Source organism: Bombus flavifrons, chromosome 10 (genome assembly GCF_040668555.2).
Source record: "Bombus flavifrons isolate JBK064 chromosome 10, iyBomFlav1_principal, whole genome shotgun sequence".
Classification (NCBI taxonomy): domain Eukaryota; kingdom Metazoa; phylum Arthropoda; class Insecta; order Hymenoptera; family Apidae; genus Bombus; species Bombus flavifrons.
In genome coordinates, this window is record NC_138451.1 from 2,392,120 (window position 1) to 2,409,804 (window position 17,685).

At 40.9% G+C, this 17,685-nt stretch overlaps 2 protein-coding genes across 3 annotated transcripts; both read left to right on the plus strand.

Moving 5' to 3' along the window:
- Nucleotides 1-46: 46 nt before the first annotated feature.
- Nucleotides 47-2,875, plus strand: LOC138184211 (uncharacterized). Its single transcript, XM_069121958.1, has 2 exons — nt 47-206; nt 1,270-2,875. Exons 1-2 carry the CDS (start codon nt 195-197, stop codon nt 2,545-2,547), a joined length of 1,290 nt encoding a protein of 429 aa, XP_068978059.1. The 5' UTR covers nt 47-194; the 3' UTR covers nt 2,548-2,875.
- Nucleotides 2,876-12,427: 9,552 nt separating this feature from the next.
- On the plus strand, nt 12,428-16,698 carry CPR16 (cuticular protein 16). Of its 2 annotated transcripts, none has more exons than XM_069121960.1 (4): nt 12,428-12,526; nt 13,805-13,997; nt 14,818-15,110; nt 15,981-16,698. In XM_069121960.1, exons 1-4 carry the CDS (start codon nt 12,518-12,520, stop codon nt 16,434-16,436), a joined length of 951 nt encoding a protein of 316 aa, XP_068978061.1. In that variant the 5' UTR covers nt 12,428-12,517; the 3' UTR covers nt 16,437-16,698. The 2 variants fall into 2 exon arrangements, with proteins under 2 accessions (XP_068978061.1, XP_068978060.1); XM_069121959.1 differs by lacking the exon at nt 12,428-12,526 and adding an exon at nt 13,515-13,591.
- The last annotated feature ends 987 nt before the right edge of the window (nt 16,699-17,685 follow it).

Genomic DNA, 17,685 nt, shown 5'->3' on the forward strand with positions numbered 1-17,685 from the left:
TGAACGGATCCGCTTGTCCTTCGACGATTCCGCTGGTTCCTGGTTCGAAGACACCGTCGCGCCGCGCCGACTCGGTTTTCCCCTCTGCCTCTGTGTATATAAGTCAAAACCAGATCGGAAGCAAGGTGCACAGCCTGAACAGTCCCTCGTAGAGCAAGGAGGTTCGCACAGGGAATACGCTAACCGATCGCACGATGCAATCACTGGTAAGTGGCACCCTCTTATTATCTTCTAATCTTTTGTTAGGCGAATGATCGATTAAGTTATTATTAATTCGATGAATTAGGTAGATCAGATTAATCCGGCGATTAAATATGAGAGCGTTGAAATTTTCTAAAGAGAGACTCGAGGATAGAGAATGGTTTTTTTACGAGGGCTGAGCTAGTTTGTTATTGGGAAATTGTATTATTTGGATTTTCGTCGAGAGTTACGATAATTGGGTATTGTAATACGAAGATCATACTTCTGATATCTTCCTTTTCATTCGTTGAATAGGGGTGGAACATGCTTTCAGATATCAGATCGTTGATATGAGAACAACGTTATAGAAATTCTGATTTCTGTTATCAACTGGTTATTATTCCTTACCGTAATTATTGTGACTGACGAATAATGTTACGAATATTAATTATTATCCCTTAATTATTAATACTTTTTTGTTTTTAATGATCAATACTTAGTTATTCAGAAGATTTAATTTTTTCTGTCTAATCGCAGTCGCTTGTTAGACGTTAAAATTCGTCCAGTATGTAATGCTAATTCTCAGATTTTCCTTATCATTGGTGAAAATTTTCTTCGCTTCTGAAACAGCAATTTTCAAATCTTTTGGAATCCTGCTATATGTTACATAATCCTGTTAACGCATGGGCAATTATAATACGATAGTACGTATATCTGAACTCTCAACTATAAAAATAAGTAATAAGACTTGCAGTCTTGCAAGTTAATTTGATTAAACGGACTGCTATGTCTTTTTGTAATTAAGCTAAACTCGAACACCTATTAGAACGCGAGTACTTGTACTTTTGATGATTACGCTGTTGAAAGTCAAACGACCGCTGTCGTTGTGTACGATACGTTGTGAATCTCTACAAACGTAGATATTTTCAGTTGTCGGTACAAAATAATTTCGAGAAATTTGAATTATTGTGCTTTAATAGAAAGAGCGAGAAAATTCAACTGCGAGTAATCGAATATTATTAATTAAGTAAATTATTCCGATAATATATTCCGATTTTCTACGCTGATCACTCACCGTTTTCTTTTCAGATTCCGCTGATGCTGGCTCTGAGCCTAGCTTCAGGAGCGCGTCTGAACCTGGTCCCGTACGCGTACTTGTCCAGCCCTGTTCCAGTATTCAACCATTTCCAGAACACGAGGACAGGTGAACATGCTTACAGCTACGCTGGTGGGCCATCCGCGAAAGAAGAAATCAAAGATGCCGATGGAATTGTCCGTGGTTCCTACAGCTATGTGGACTCCAATGGAATTCTTCAATCTGCCTTCTACGTCGCCGATGAGAACGGATTCCGTGTAGCCGCGACGAATATTCCTTCGGATGAAAATTCCAACAGCGAAACGACTCACATCATCCTCGCCAGGAGCGCAGGCAAAGCATCTTCGACGTTTAGTCGCAGAAGACGTAGCTTGGAGGATTCAAACCTGGATTCTAATGAAAATAATGCTAATCGGAATGAGCAATCTGAGAATTTTGATAAGGATAAGGATAAGGATAAGGATGTCGCGCAAGATTCGTCACAGATTGTGTCGCAACCTCTGTTGTTGAGCAACGGCATTCCGCTGGCGACCTCGCATCAGAGTCAAGTTCAAGTGCATAGCAGCGCGCGGTTGGACGTGGCGGAAGGCGAGGCCAAGGCGAAACCGGTTGACCTGCAGCCGATCCTGCCGGTGCAGACCATATTGGAAGGGTTGCCAGTGCTCGCTCGCGCGCCTACCTATCACGAGAACCGTATAGAATTGCACAAGCAGTTGGGAATCGAGGGGCCCAGGCCGAAAAATGCGGTTAAGATAAACCCAGAGCCACTGACCATCGTCCGATCTTCTCCGCCGGATAATCATATTGCTTCTACCATCGTCTCTAGGGGAACTGTTGCTGCGGTGCCTGTCATCGCCGAGCAAGCTATACCTGTTATCCCAGCTGCTGAAGTTGGCACCGCGTCCGTAACCACGTCCATCTCTAGTCACGGTGTCACTCAGATTCATGGACCATGGAAAATCACCGACGGAGATGTAGCTATCCCCGGTATTCCAAGCGTTGTTGCTAAAGAAAGTATTCCTGTAGCTGTGGAGAAGAAGAACGTACCAATTACTACTGCTGGAATCGTTAAAGAGGTTGTTTCTGTGATACCAATTACCAAGGAAGCTGATCTGGCTACAGCTACGGTTACTACATCCGTTTCCAGTCATGGGATCAGTCAGATTCATGGCGATTCCAAGGTGAATATCGAACCTGCGTGGCTAGTTAAGGCTACACCCATTGCTCAGCTTCATCCCGTTGTCAACGTTGTACCGATTTATCTTCGTTAGATTCTTCGTCAAAATGGATGAAATAGGAAAAAGGTGTTGATCGAAACGAACTGATCCGCGAAACGAGTAGAAATTAGATCGGTCATCGGTGCTGGCGAACAGAAAGCGAGAATATGGATCGACGATCGATCTATGACTGATTCTACCGGCGCCTACTGAGTTTTTTTACACTTTGTCACCTTTTCGCTCTATTTAGCGTCGGGAATCGCTTTAACGATCGATCGTTCTTCGTGATTGACAATAAAAATGATTTCTCGTGCGTAAAATAGTTTTTCGTTCTTGCTTTCTGATTCTTCGCATCCCTTGTCTACATCTTTCGAACGAGCTTATGCCGTAATTTGGACGTATTTTAGATCGAATTGGAAAGTTTTCCAGTTTCAAACATTTTGTATTTGTGAGTTAAAGAAAAAGAAAATGAAAAAATTAAAAATGGCTTTTTTATCTTTCTACTCCCGATAGAAATCTTAAGAGGGAAACAAAATATTCGGATATTTAGATAAAATTCAACGAGCTGTTGAATAACCAGCCTGCTTATTACCAGCCAGGATTGTCTCGTTAACGAGTTAACGATCGGCTGATCGAATGACGAAAATTAAGACTCGATCGAAATATAATCTCGGGCAAGATGCGCGTAAAGTATTTAAAAATTACAAACTAAACGCAAGAAACTAGCCAATATAGAGCTGGTTTAAAGCGATATAGTGAACGTATAAACTAACTGATAAATTATCGCACCCTGCAAAACATGTCGTCAACCGATTAGAAAATAGCAGCAGATTATCGCATTTGCTTGTTTTTAGCGTATCGAATCAGGAAGGATTCCCTGGATGGTGCGGCGCGATGATGAAAACGTAGTGGCGCGTTTGTCACGGTCACCGTTGTTCACCGTGGGAAATGCGCCGTATACCCTTGGCCTTGAACGCTATTCAGCTTCTCATTATCCGGAATATATTACAGCATTAAAGCAGCGCGCGTGTCCAATGAAACGTCGGATTAGCCCCAGCTATCTACGAACGTCTTCCCAGTCCCTTTCTTCCTAGTTTCTCGATGAATTCCATGGACCGTTTTCCATCCAGTCGTTGTATTATAGGGAGAGACGAGAGACTATTATCCAACATACTTTTATATTAAATATAAACATTTTGTATAACTTTATCAAGTAAAATTTATCAAGTTAGAGAAAGTAGGATTGAAATCGGAAACCAGTAAAAGGTATCGTAGAAACAGTTAAGTACAATTTACATTGGCATTTTCCATCCCTTGTATCACTTTATCGCGATAAATAAGCTTGTAGCAGTGTTAGTTATCAGTCTGACTTTTCAGATGTCTGACCGCGTATCGTCGTACTCGCTTGTTCGTTTGATTTCACGTTTACACTTTGTATATGTTAGAGCTGAGACGTAAGAGATTTATTCTGTCGAATTACATTTCGGCTCTCGATTACTTGCTGCGTGGCTATCTAAAGGAACGGCGAGGGAAGAACTTGGCGAAAACATTGGCGCAAAAGTACGAACAGCGTGTAATAGATGTTATTCGTGAGGTTCGTACATTTAACAATACCGTTATAAAATGGGAAAGTTATTTTCGAATAAAGTTGATTTTCGAAGGAGCGATAGCGGAGGAAAGAGTCGAGCCGATGGAAAAAAGCCAAAGAATCCGGATCACCTTCCAGCCAAGTCAAGTGCACGGTCCGGGTGAAGGAACTCGAGCCAGATGAGCGGCGCGATTAGAAGCGGCTGAACGTATCTCTTAATACGTGTCGCGCTTGTCCGCGCGCGCGTGGGCGTGTCGTGACTCGTGACGAACGAGCTTCATTTTCCGATAATTCTCACATCCGTCGATCTTATTTTTCTCAATCCTATTTTTTATTTTATACATTTACATATTTCATCGGTATTATCAGCATATTTATTAACATGTTATTAATAGGCCGATTTAACTTGCTATACGAACTTGCAGAAATGTAAATTGTTTTACATTTTTCAACAGATTCATCGTTAAATCATCCCAAGCAAGTTATATCGTAGTTGTGCACTGTTCCATCGTAGAATAGGATTTTTACAAACGATTCAGGTAGCTACATTTTAACTTTTTTTCAGTACTTTTTACATTGTAATTCGTTTTATCTGCTTTTATATTTGGAAATATTTATACGCTATAGTAACTTGATCGATACTTTATTCGTTTTTGTGCTGCTAGAATGCAATCGATATAGGATGCAAAGGTTACGAGAGTAACGAGGTTTTAAAAAATCTACAAACGTGTTGATCTCTTTACGATGATAATAATACCTTCCTCGTTATACGTATGTATCTGTGCTCGTGTAAAAAGAAACGAATATAGCAAACTCGAACGGAAATGTTCAACATTAGTATCCTTAATTGAAAGAATCTGATGTAAATTACGTATGAATTTTAGCCAAGTTACATGCACTTGTTCGTAAACGTGTGAATACGTTGATAAATTATCGATCGACCTTTTTCCAGATTCCAAACAAATATACATAGTATGCAGTTGAATGTTTGAACTTTTATTTTTTGATTTTGATGCTTTAGCAAGTGACGGTATTTGAATATCGTGGAACAACGTTTATCCGAATATTCGTTTTTCGCGATGGTCGGTTTATTTCGTCCTACGTGAGAACGATCTTGTGGTCGATCTTGGATGATGGCCGCGCCATATTTGCAATGAAAACATTCGACGCTGCTATAGAAACGTTCCCTTGGGAGTTTCAGATAGGAAAACAATCGGTTCATCCTGCTGCAAGCAGCAACGTGTAATATGGGATGAAACGTAGGCTCTCGTGTAAAACGAAATCATTATATGTAGCATTATCTGTAGTTTGATCGTGTTTTCCAAATGATTATACCGACTCGTAATATGTAGGAAATTGTAATTGTAATTGGAATTTAAGGGTGCATAGAGAATTGGAGAATGTATGGTGGAAGCAGGCGCAAACATCTAAGATAAATGACGCGTACTGCGAGACCATGAAAGAACGTAACGACTTGTAAGAAATTTGTAGCTATGTTTTGTGGTAATTGTCAGTCCTGTACCGAGAAACGATATTTCGCGTCGTTATCCTGTAGTGAAATGAAATTACGTTTAATCGCATATAGTTCTATGGTCTTCTTCCATAAAATTGTTTAAAAAAATCTGAATAATTAACTTTACGAATTACTTTGGTGTAATCCAAGTTTCAACACATACATGCACGTATGTTTTGTTTTATTCCCACTGTTGTGCTATAAGTATAGTTTTGTATCTTAGCTTTTTAAGCGGAAGCGTAGAACGGAAGAGAGCAACGTTGGCGCGCGTGTTTACGGCACGGCACGGGGCCGCGAACGATGCAACACGACGAAGGCGGAAAGGAACGACGATTCGCGCTCGAGATAATACAAACATCTAGCCAGTTTCACTGATAAAATGCTCAGCGTATGTTACTCATACGCGACCGTGACCGGATAATTTGTGGTTCGACAACGGGAAGCGTAATAACGGTGTCGCCACGAATCTTGACCTTTCGCCAAACAAATCCCAACAAGTCAAACAAAAAAAACACCGATTCAAACGCGATCATTCAACTGTGAATTTTTTTAAATCGTATCCTTTTCGAATAGTGTGCTAAACGACGATTCTAAGCATATTTCTGTACTTTCGGAAGAATTTGTAATTTGAAATCGAGAATAGAAATGGAATTTTAGAGCGTGGAGCGAATTCTTTCACCGAGTTGTTTCAACAGGCAAATGTTTAAAGTGTAAAAGCGTAAGAGTGGACTTTAAACGAGGTTGTTCGAAATATTCATTTCTCCCTGTTTTCTCGTTTTTACTCGTCTATTTGATAATATTTCAGAACCAGAGATCTTCTAATTTCGAAAGTTAAACCACTACGGATATTTTTTACTGCATGTTATACGTTGGAAAAGTGAGACGTGCCCGTAAGAAACTTGTAGTTTTATTTAAGCAGGGATTTAGTTCTACGTTGCTGTAATAACGAGCAAGTACTCGATTTCTATTTTCGCCGAGAGATATCGCGAAGCAGGAAGTTGATCCTCGGTTCTACTTGCAATTAATCCATTATCGGAGAAGCAATATTAACTTAAAGTCGTGTTCGTGCCCTTTCCGTCTGATAACGACGCCCACGCAATTCGTAGGAGGTGTTCGACGCGAATCCTTTCGTCGATCGAATCTGCAAGTTGGTTGGGAAACGATGTGGAGGAGCAGGATCGATCGCTTCGTCGATAGATCGCGGAACCAACCTGTCTTTCCACTTTCAAACTACAAGTATACATATTTAGCCTTTCCTCGATACGGTTATACTGAAAACTTTTGAATGTTTATATTAGGATACATGTTATAGAATATTACGCTTGCGTAAATTATGACAGATATAATTTATTTTTAATTTTATACATGTGCGTTGTAGAGATGCGGCGATACAACGATATACGTACCAAGCAAAATAAACTTAATTCGTTTCGTAATTACACGAAATAACGCTCTTATCAAGCTCTCATCTTTGAATCGCTAAACGAAAAGACTTTGTATTCAAAGATATAATATACGTAAATATCGGAGAAAGACACCAACGACCAAGTATAAGCGCAATAGATCAGCAAAATCTGAAATCACTTTATTTCGTTTCATTTTACGTACAACATCTTTCGATTAAACATCTTTCGACGTCATCAAGTACATCGGTATAAAGTATCGCGATTAAAGTATAACGATTAAAATTGAAATTCGCACGGTCTCGTTGGACGTTTATATCGAAATTCAGTTTTTACCTTGATTTTCCAGCAGACGATCGTGCAAATCGATTAGATAACGCTAAACAACCCTGTAATTAGGCTTGCGGAGGTGGAACAGCGATAAACAGAGAGAATGCACGACTGCCGTGAACTCGATCGTGAGTCTAGTCTCGTGTACGATCGTGTGTACTACAAGGAAGAACTAACGTCCGAACCGAGATCACCATTTGCTGATTGGCCGACTATCCAGGCGAACTTTTCTTTACCGCCGACCACGTTTAGAAGCCTCTAAACTCGATAAAACACAAGGCTGTGCCTAGCCTGTTCGCCGATCAATTAAGATCCATCGATCTCACGCTTCTTCCTTTTACTTTGAATGTTAACTCAAGCTTCACGCCCAAACCAGCAAGAAAAATTTTTCCAGCTTTCTTTTATTATTTAAAAGCAAACGTTGACTTTGGTATTTGCATTATCGGAAACAAACGAACGAGCGATGCAACTAAAAGGAGCAACATTCCTTCGACACCGTGTTACGATGAACCTTTCGAACCCTTTCCCTTTCTTCGGGCGGCTCGCGGCACAAAAAAATGACTATACTTACGCAAGAGGAACGCAGCAGTAATATTTATACGTTGCAGTAAAACCTTTTACGGTGGGATGAACTTTTTTCTTTTTTTTCTTTTTTTTTTTTTTGTTGCTTCGTTTCCTTTCGGAGTCGACGTCGATTTTGGCCGATTACGAATACGAATACCGAATACGAATCGATCACCGGCTTCTGCACAGGCACAGAAGCCGGATGGCCACGTCGAAAAACCGGCTGATTTACGGGAAGACCGGTACAACAACGCTGGTCGTACGAATATTTTTCGACGATTCGCTTTCAACAGCCAGCCTCTCATCGTCCCTTTGCGCTCTTGCACCATGATTTACGATTATTCCGAATAATATGCCATAAATTCTGACATTGCTGCTCGATAAGGAAGCTCCAATTCTACGCTTAGCGCATTGTTCATTTTCTCCGCAGATTCTCAACTGAGGATGGCATGTTTTTCAAGGATCTTCGTAATTTGGCAATGATTTTTAGCACAGAAATAATCTTCTTCCATCTGAATCTCAAACGTATAAGTTTTGTCGCGTTTGTCAGTTGATGTGGATATCGATGCAAGAGATGGGAAACGTGTAAGAAAAATACTTTGGAAGTCGGCGGAATAGTAGGAGCTAGGAGGTTAGAAGCACCGAATAAAGGCTACTTTTGCTGGATTTGTGAAATAACAATGCTGGAAGAACGTCATGCGGAAAAGTATTTTAATAGAATCAAGCGAAACGCGAACGGTGTTGATATAAAATATGCGTCGATGGATTTTTAAAATCGTAATGGATATTTACGAAATACGATAGAATAGATATGAAAAACGTGTCGATGGATATTTAAAGTGATAATGATTCGCGAATAGAGTATGAAAAATGGTGACATAAGAGGAGACGGATTTACAACACGGCACCTTTTGACGAATTTGTAAAGTAATTATCGTGCTTCACTTAACCCCATTATTATTTTATCTTTATAAATATTCTCTAGAACTTGTTGGAAGAAAGTCGTTTTAGACAAAGTTGCCAGGTTGGAACGTTCGAAAATGTCATATTCCAGCAGGTTTTAGACAAGTAAAGGCTGGTCCAGAATTTCCGACCAACCTTTCGCGTATTTTACGAAATGAATATCAGAGACGTCCTACCAGACCTTGGTAAAAATTTCCAACTTTTCGTAAGAGAGTTCTTTACTCGATGCGAGTAACTATGTACTTTTAGGTCTTAATTTCCCTTTGCAGCGACGGTTGTACGTAAATAGAATTACGTGGGTGAAAAATAAAATACATAGAAACTTAGTTTTCCCACTTATCGTACTACTTTACAAATATTCTATATTTGATATTTATTTCGTATAGTTATTTATTTCGGCCGAAGGAATCGTCTGGTTTTGTAATCGGAGGTGATTTATAAAATCGAGGAAAAAGCTTAAACCGGGGGTCGTATCGAAATCGACAGGAACGGTGGTCTGGGGTACGTTTAAAGAGACGAGCTACCGCTATTCTCTCTCTTTTTCTTTTGTTCCAGGTTCGAACTGAAACCGCGCGTTTGCCCTTATGTCACGATCTCCCCCCCACGTTATTTATGCCGAGCTTTTACGAGGGCCGCTCGTAATTTTCACCCAGCGAATTTTTCTTTACGATAGCCGCGGTGTCGATTCGACCAACAGGTCTCTACAGCCGCGTATGCAGTAAGGTACAAAAGTCTCAATCGTTGTTAACTTTGTGCTAAAAGATAATTATGAATTACTCGAGTTTTATCGAATTGCGAATATTCATGTATCTACTTTTATTAACTAGTAAGTTTATTAAGTGGACTATTTTTATGTACTTGTGAGATATTTGAAAGTGTAAACGTACACGCTGAGCGCAAAAATATCAAAAATATTGAAAGACGAGTACTCGTTACGATATTTAGCGGGTGAAATTAATTCGTGGTTCCGCACAGGATAGACGATTCGTGACATTTTTTGTATTTGCATCCGGATCGATCGTTATAATTGATCGCTAATTATTAATTATTCTACAATAATAAAGAAAAATATCGAAAAATGTGCGATTTCGTGGAAAAGAAATGTCGTATTTCATTAAGCGATCTGAAGGAGAAATAGTAACTGATGGTAAGTAAAAATTATAATTTTACAAAGCTATGGATAAAATGAACTATTTTTAATAGAAATTTTTCACCACAAAATTCTCCGGATCCTCTACTTACCTGGTTTTTAGAAACAAACGCACCTGTTTCTGTTCATTTTTCTTCTGAGCTTCCTTTACTTGAACACTTTAACAAGTACGTACAATACGGCGTACGGCGTGAGAGACTTTTGCGCAACGTTGTATGCACGCAATTGCCCACGTGTCCACATGCGTTGGTATGTTGCATCGAAAGAACGAGACAAAGAGAGAGAGAGAGAGAAAGAGAGAGAGAGAGGGACAGAGGGACAGAGGAGAGGTTAGGTGGATGGAGCAACAGATAGGCCGGTAGGAAGGAAAAAATGATCGTTAAAAAGCACGCAGCATAAGGATTATGTATTTCTGGCGGAGAGTTTTACGAGCGAAACGCGCACCGTCGCGCAATAAAGACGTCGACCCGATATTTGCAAGCTCATAATTTCGGAAGCCGCTTATCACGGCCAGAGGGACAATTTCTTTTGAACTGTCTGAACTTGGACCGATTGAGACATCTTGATCTTTCGAAAATTCTTGTCTTTTGTAAACTTCTCCTTCTGCAGAATGACACGTTCTTGCGCTAGAGGCAACACGACCAGCGATCGAGTCTCTGTTTCAGTCCAACTCGTTTAGTTGCGTTCATAAAAATTTCAATTTGCATACACTGACTGCTACAACTGACTAACCAACTAGCGAATAAACCAGGCTCGTTAGATGTATGATATTAAGAAAGAAGGAAATTTTACCGTTTAATTCGCGATCAAGCTTGATACAAAATCAAAAGACGGCGTGCGAAAGGAAAAAATAAAGAAAGGAACCAGAGGATAAGACTGGACTTAAAGTTAAAGCCTGGCGAGGTAGGAAATTCATGCTCGACACGGCTAATGCGACGAACGCAAAGGGAGCGCAACGAGTTCATCAATTCCATCGTAAAGGCGTAACTCACGACTCGCGTCCGGGCAACGAGTGGCCGACGAAGGATTTTTCATTGCGGGACCACGTGGGCGGCTCGCGTCGCTTTTGACATTGCCACTAAACGTGGTTGTCGGCATCGAATGGCCGTCGTACAGTCATCGTGCACGGAACGTGCAGCTGTGCGGGCAACACGCATAGGCGAAACAGCAAGACTGGGCGGTTGGAAAGCGAGATGGAAGCCGAGAAGGCTACTTCGAGGAGCGCGTCTAGTGCCTGACGTGGCGCATCGTTACACGACTAGCCATCTTGCCGCTCCAGCTGTGACCCGCGGGTCGCTTAACAAAGTTGGACCGTTTCGCATTCTGGATAGTTGTTTTCTGAAAGCAGAGAGGAGAAGCGAGACGATGGCTATTTTTTAAATAGGTGGAAATAACCGTTGAAGAAATAAACGAGTCGAGGTAGATTTGTTTCACGCAGCAGAATTCAGAGAATTCTGCGACTAGTGTCTGACGAGTTATGGTAGTTTCTGCTACGGGCGGAAGAACTCGGCTTTGCAGAATGTGCGACTTTTGTCCAAAACGACTCAACGAACGCGAGAGTCGCTGCTCGTATAAGACGTTTGACGAGCGTTTGCAGTTTTCTCTGTTTTTTACCTATATACGGGTATATACGTGTATATATTGTACAAGGAAATAAACTGTTTGGATAGCGTGTGATAGGTAATAATCAGGCATCCTCTGTATGGTACCAATGACATAGTTGGACTTATCCCTATTATCGGAATTAAAAATGAAGAATTTTCACCCTGCGATCGTGTTATCGTAAAATACTCGTACATGTTCGATCGTCAGGATCAGCGATAGGACAGATAATAAATAAAACAGACGTAAAGAAGGAACAAAATAGCAGGTAACAGGAACGATGGAATCCACCGTTGAAAACCGATATCGAAGCTTGGATCGTTTCGAATCGCAAAACATGGAAGAACAGTGTGCTAAAACTAAATCATGTTCGAGTCGATGGTCGAGTTTCCGCTACGTAGGCAAGCAATCTCGTTGGACCATTGTCCACCCATCGACTGGAGGATGGAGCATGGATTAACGACGCCGCTGCCTCGACATCGAAGGAAACTCGAGCCGACTCGGGTTCAAAAGGTGGCGTTGGAATGGCATCCGGTCTAGAAAACGAGCATCCCCGGGCTGGAATGCGCGCGAGATCGACGCCTCCTACCATAGCCAATAAACATTGATTTATCGGCCTGGAAATCGAACTCGGGGTGATTTGTGTTGCGATGGCCGCGAATGCTTCGAGCTGGTTCGCCGACGGTGTCCCACAGGGACCTATAGGACCTCGTAGCATCCTGTAGGAGCTCGTAGTAGGGCCCTGACCACCGCGTCTACATGGTGGGAGACACGGCGTACGCCAGGCTATATAAGAAGACGTGCGCCGCTGCTTACACTCTCGTAACGTAACCGTTAGCCGAGTCACGCCGCGCCGGAATTTACCTCTTGCCGAGACCGATTCTTCACAACCTGCTCTGCATACCACGAACATGATACTCGTGAGTGCATTATGCATATATTTGTTCTCAATTTTACTTACGGGCGGAACGATCGGCCATAAGTTTTACTTTCTTTCCTTGTCAAGTATTTATCTGTGCTTTTCCACAGGATCCATCTCAAGTGGCATTTTTTATGTGTAAATCTTTCGTAAATATCGTGGAAATAAAATAATTGTGGAAAACGTGCGAGTAAGCGACAACGACTACGACTGCGATCGGGGTCGGAAATTGGTGGATGAAGCGCAAGTGTTGCGCCAGACGCCCTACTAAATGCTGGTAAACGTTTGCGTGGAATGCTGCCACCCCGTTCAACGTCGTGTTGCTCGACAAACTATCGCTAATCGAATCGCTTGTTAATCCATTAGTCGCTCCGTGGCTTCTTTCGATCAAGTGGAATCGACGCGACATTCGCTGCAATTTCCGTTGCTCGATTTTTGTTCCGCTTGCGTTTTTCTATTTTTCTACTTTTCTATCTTTTTCTATGATTTTAGAGATTTTTCCTATGATTTTCTATGATTTATGATTTTAGATAGAGAAACGAAAGAAATAGGCACGAAGGTTCGAGGATTTATCGATGTATAATAATCGTTGGAAGCATTTATTCCTTATAGAGATAACGCGATGCAGGAAATAAAGTAAAATATAAAGCAGAGGCATAAAGTTTGGAAATTTTATCGACTAGCTAAAAGAAGAAAATGGCCTATATCTCTGTTAGAAACCAATACATTCATCGTTTGGTTAAGTAAAAACTTGTTAAGCTTTTTTCAAACGACGTGTTTTTCATTTTGTAAAATATGAGGAAGCACGGTAAAAATGATGAAAGCGCGTATGTTGTTACAATTAATATTTGACTAGCTGATGGAAAATTGATGGAAATAGAGCGAAGATAAACCGGCAACGCTTACGCGTCGCTATCGCTATCGCTATCGCTATCGTCGTACCATGCGAAGCACGAGTGCATAGACCAGAATCGGATCAGATGAATTCATAATCACATGGAAGCAAATGTCCGTGTTTCGCGTGAACCGCAAGACTAGCTTATCGAGATCGTGCAATTCTATCGTAGTAGGTAGAACGCGCAACATGGATCTATAGTTTTTATAGTTATTAACAATAAGAATAGAATTCGCTAGCGTCGACAAAATAGGCAACGAGATTTTATTCCAAACTTTGTTCCTATAACGTATCCTTTAGGCGTATTTTTGTAAAAGCGACCGGTCCATCTACTAATCCTTTTATTTCGTATACACGAAACATACAAGTTACTTTTTTTTTCAGATGATTCTGTTAAGTGCGATTTTCGGACGAATCTGCACGACTCCGATCGCGAACGTTTGGCTCGGTCCGATAGGATCTCTGACGCCGTTGAGACAATACCACGTACAGGACGGATCCGGCGGATATCGTTACTCATTCACGGGACCCCATCACGCAAAATCGGAATCCAGTTCGAACGGCATCACGCAGGGCGGTAAGTCGTCGCGATTACCTTTGTCCGAAGGTTGCTTCGATTGTTGGCGATTTTATCGTAAATGCCGTCCGAACCATTTTATCGTCGTCATGCCCGTTTTTAAGCACTGTCTTGAAATTGTCCCTAATTTTTCTCACATTCTCAGCTTTCGTACGCACAGATTCTATTTTATACTTTCGAGTTTAAGATTCGTTGGCTTATTTTATTATATTTTATTATATTTTATATTTATTAACTTTATTCGTCCATATCATTTTCTAATTATGATCTATCCCTTTTGTTTTTCGATAACACGGTATCAAGGTTTTTTGTAGTTTCCATAGAAATTGAGAAAAATCGCATCGCTTTTTTTTTTACATAGTTTATAACTTATATTTCTTCTATAAATAAAATAAAACAGCTTATTCGTATCTGTCGGACGACTCGTGAAAGCACGCGAATGCCATACATTGCTTTCTCGAGCGTTTCGAGATAGACAGGATGGCCCACGTGCGCTTTACGATGATCGATGTGACGCAACCAACGCCCCTACGATAGATCCATCTTTGCTGCTTGAGTCTCTTAAGCAACGCGCGCCTTCTTCCTTTTCCCCATCCTTTTCATCGTGTACGTTCCACCAACCAAGTACCACGACCGATCCTCTATCTCATTTTCTATTCTAGTGCTAAATAAAAAATGTACCTTACTATACGTACGTTATTCAGCATTCGAATTGCGTTGTATTTTTTCTTCTTATCTTTTTCTAATATCATTCGATAGTAGCAAAACGTATATTTCCATGTATATAAGTGAATTTCTATAATAATTTCTGCTCGTTTAGGTTATTCGTATATCGACTCGAATGGCATTTTGCAAACAGTGACTTACACGGCGGACGATGAAAATGGATTCAGAGTGAGCGCCAGTAATTTACCACAGCCGCCGAAAAACGATGTTCGGGCGATTCAGGACAAGCCGCAAGCGAAGAAGAAGTCTCGCTCGGAGGAGCTACAAGAGTCGCAGCTGACAGATCGATCGAATTATCAGTCAAACATCCTGTCTTACGAGATCCTGCCACCTTATTTTAGCTTCGCGAATCATGACACGAGGAATTTAGCTGTTCGTGAAATCGCAGTGAGTGCACGTTCAATACGTTTTAAGGCGAAGGATAAAAACTATGAAAATTCGACGCGAAACTATTCCGTGTTTCCTAGAAACGATCGAGGAAAGTACGTTTTGAAAAGATCAAGTGTACGTAATTAATAGCGCACTCCGTTCGTTTTTCTTTGCTATTAACTAATTTTTATTAATTTTGCTTGCTACTACTCGTTGCTACGTACTCGTACATGCTACATTCACCGCGATCTTAATAAGATGTATATAACGCACGCAAAGATAAACACGAACGAAACCCTGCAAATATACGTTAACGCGGCTGTTGTTTTCCGCGAGTGGTTTGTTGCACGTTAATAAAACCGAATATCGTTCAGCTGGCCGGCTTCGAGACAAGACAAGAGAAACGTTTGATAAAATTTGGTAATTTGTTGGTTGGAAAACTAGCTGCAAACGCGAACGGTGAATCTTACTGTCTAAAAACACGATTACATATTCGTTTTATAAATTTGGATTTCAGTTTATACGAAATATCTTTTATCATTACGCGAGCATCGAAAACTAATAGTGAGAACTAACTTTTCTATTAATCTCGTAGAAACGATAATTGGGTGCAATTTTTTCTAAAATAATTGTTCCATTGGGAAAACCATTGGATTTGGGCGTTTTATCTTCAGAATTACTGAAAACACGCGGATTACCTTATATCTCTTTATTTATCATCTTGTACGTGTGACGTATTTCAGTAAAGATTGCACGATCCTTTTAATCGGTAGCTTTAGCGTTGAAAAACCAACAGTTACTATTTTACGGGACGAAACTTCTCTGTCTCAAATTTCAGCGAATTGACGTGCAGAGTTTCAAATCGCTAAAACCGTCATACCGTTTCAGCAAAGCCCGAACAATCCATTCTTGCTGTCGAAATCGGAAGCTGAAAGGATCGAGGTGCCAAAGCCAGACCCGAGTCTCTCAAAGATATTACCTTCGTCGACCATTTCTTCATCGCCATCGTCATCCATTCGATCCGATAGACAACGCAAGAACGAAGGACAATCATCTGTGGACACCATCCAGACGCCTGTAACTGTTTCTGCGCCCTATGTACTTCCGGTTTTACCGTACAGACTATTGCACAGCGCCCTCCATCACACTCAGGATTCTTTAGGCCAATACGATTACAGTTATACCGGAGATTCGAGCGCGAAAACAGAATCTAGATCTTTGGATGGGACTACCAGGGGTGCTTATAGCTATATCGATCCAAACGGGCTTCTGCAACAGGTTCATTACGTGGCAGATCATAATGGGTTTAGGGTCATGGCCACGAATCTGCCGCAAGCAAAGTAACCAACCGATCGAGTCGATCGTTGATTGTTTTTTTATCGAGCAACCATCGGCTTGGGAAAATTGTACGATTCGTCTTGGCAAAGGAGCGGTGAATCGTCAGAGTTCTCGAATATTATAATTTCGTCCTTTTGGAACTCTAGGATTTTCGAACGACGCAATTAACGAAGCTCGACCGAAAGTTGGAAAAGGAAGAATCGTTTCTGACAAAATGGTAACGGAGCAAGATAATTGTCCTGCGATAGAAATAGAACTGGAAAAAAGGATTCTTGTTTCTAAATCTGTGCGGACTAAACACAAAAGAGCTTTTATCGCACAGTTCTTTTGACCTCTGTGAAAAATCCAAATTTTTCGTTACAAATCCACGCGCTGCTAAGAAAACTATAAAATCAGCAACTTAAAGACATGAAAAATTCCTCCTCAACATGCCTATATTCGTATGATTCGTTTTCTCAAGCGTAACCAATCTTATCTTCTAACAGTCGCGTCGATCGAGGTAAAAACAACGTATGTTCAAGGAAGGGAAGTTGGGTTCGTTACAAGCTACTAACGATTGGTAGCCGCCTTTTCCTTTCTTCGTCAAAATAATGAAAGAAAAATGGCAGAATAATCTTCGCATCGCGACGTTTGATCGAGAATTTCTGACGAAACGCGTTTCTTGCTGCGGGGGGGTTATTTCACCGGTGAGGGGATAATCGAACTTGATGAATGCCTTTCGAGTTCGTTCCACGCAACCGCGTCTGTCACACACCAACGAGAACGAACTTAATTCGCATTCGTTCTCTTTTCTCTTACACTTGCTTGTTCGTTAATCGTCGCAAGTAAATTAATTTACACGCGAATAAATCAGTCTACTTTTCATTTTCACGTAATTTCGGCTTATGTTTCACTCGATTCTTTATTTATTTTTAATACCTGTGTAATTTTTAAGTCTTTCATAGGTCTTTCAATAGGTCTTTCACTTTGGAACGAATCTTACTCGTAATCCAATAACCGAATAATCAAATCTTTGAAGAAAAAATTAAATGTTACATCGTAAACAGACTCGTACTACTTCATAAAAATCCCTTCCATCGTGTATCTGCGAAATAAGGAACGTCTCGAAGGAATCCGCTGTCTTAGCGATGAAAAATAAAACACGAACTGCAGCTGGTCTGGTTGCATCCGCACAGGGGTAGGTAATCCGTTTTTATAAAAGGGCGTTTTACGAAAGCAGGTCACCGCTTTGACTGGGTGAATTCGTTAATTTACT

What these genes read in the sequence shown, in the direction of transcription:
- CPR16 (XM_069121959.1), top strand. Translation starts at nt 13,532, where the DNA reads ATGTCCGTGTTTCGCGTGAACCGCAAGACTAGCTTATCGAGATCGTGC. An exon ending in GATCGTGCAATTCTATCGTA is followed by an intron (nt 13,592 to 13,804) that starts GTAGGTAGAACG and finishes TTTTTTTTTCAG; the next exon opens with ATGATTCTGTTAAGTGCGAT. An exon ending in GAACGGCATCACGCAGGGCG is followed by an intron (nt 13,998 to 14,817) that starts GTAAGTCGTCGC and finishes CTGCTCGTTTAG; the next exon opens with GTTATTCGTATATCGACTCG.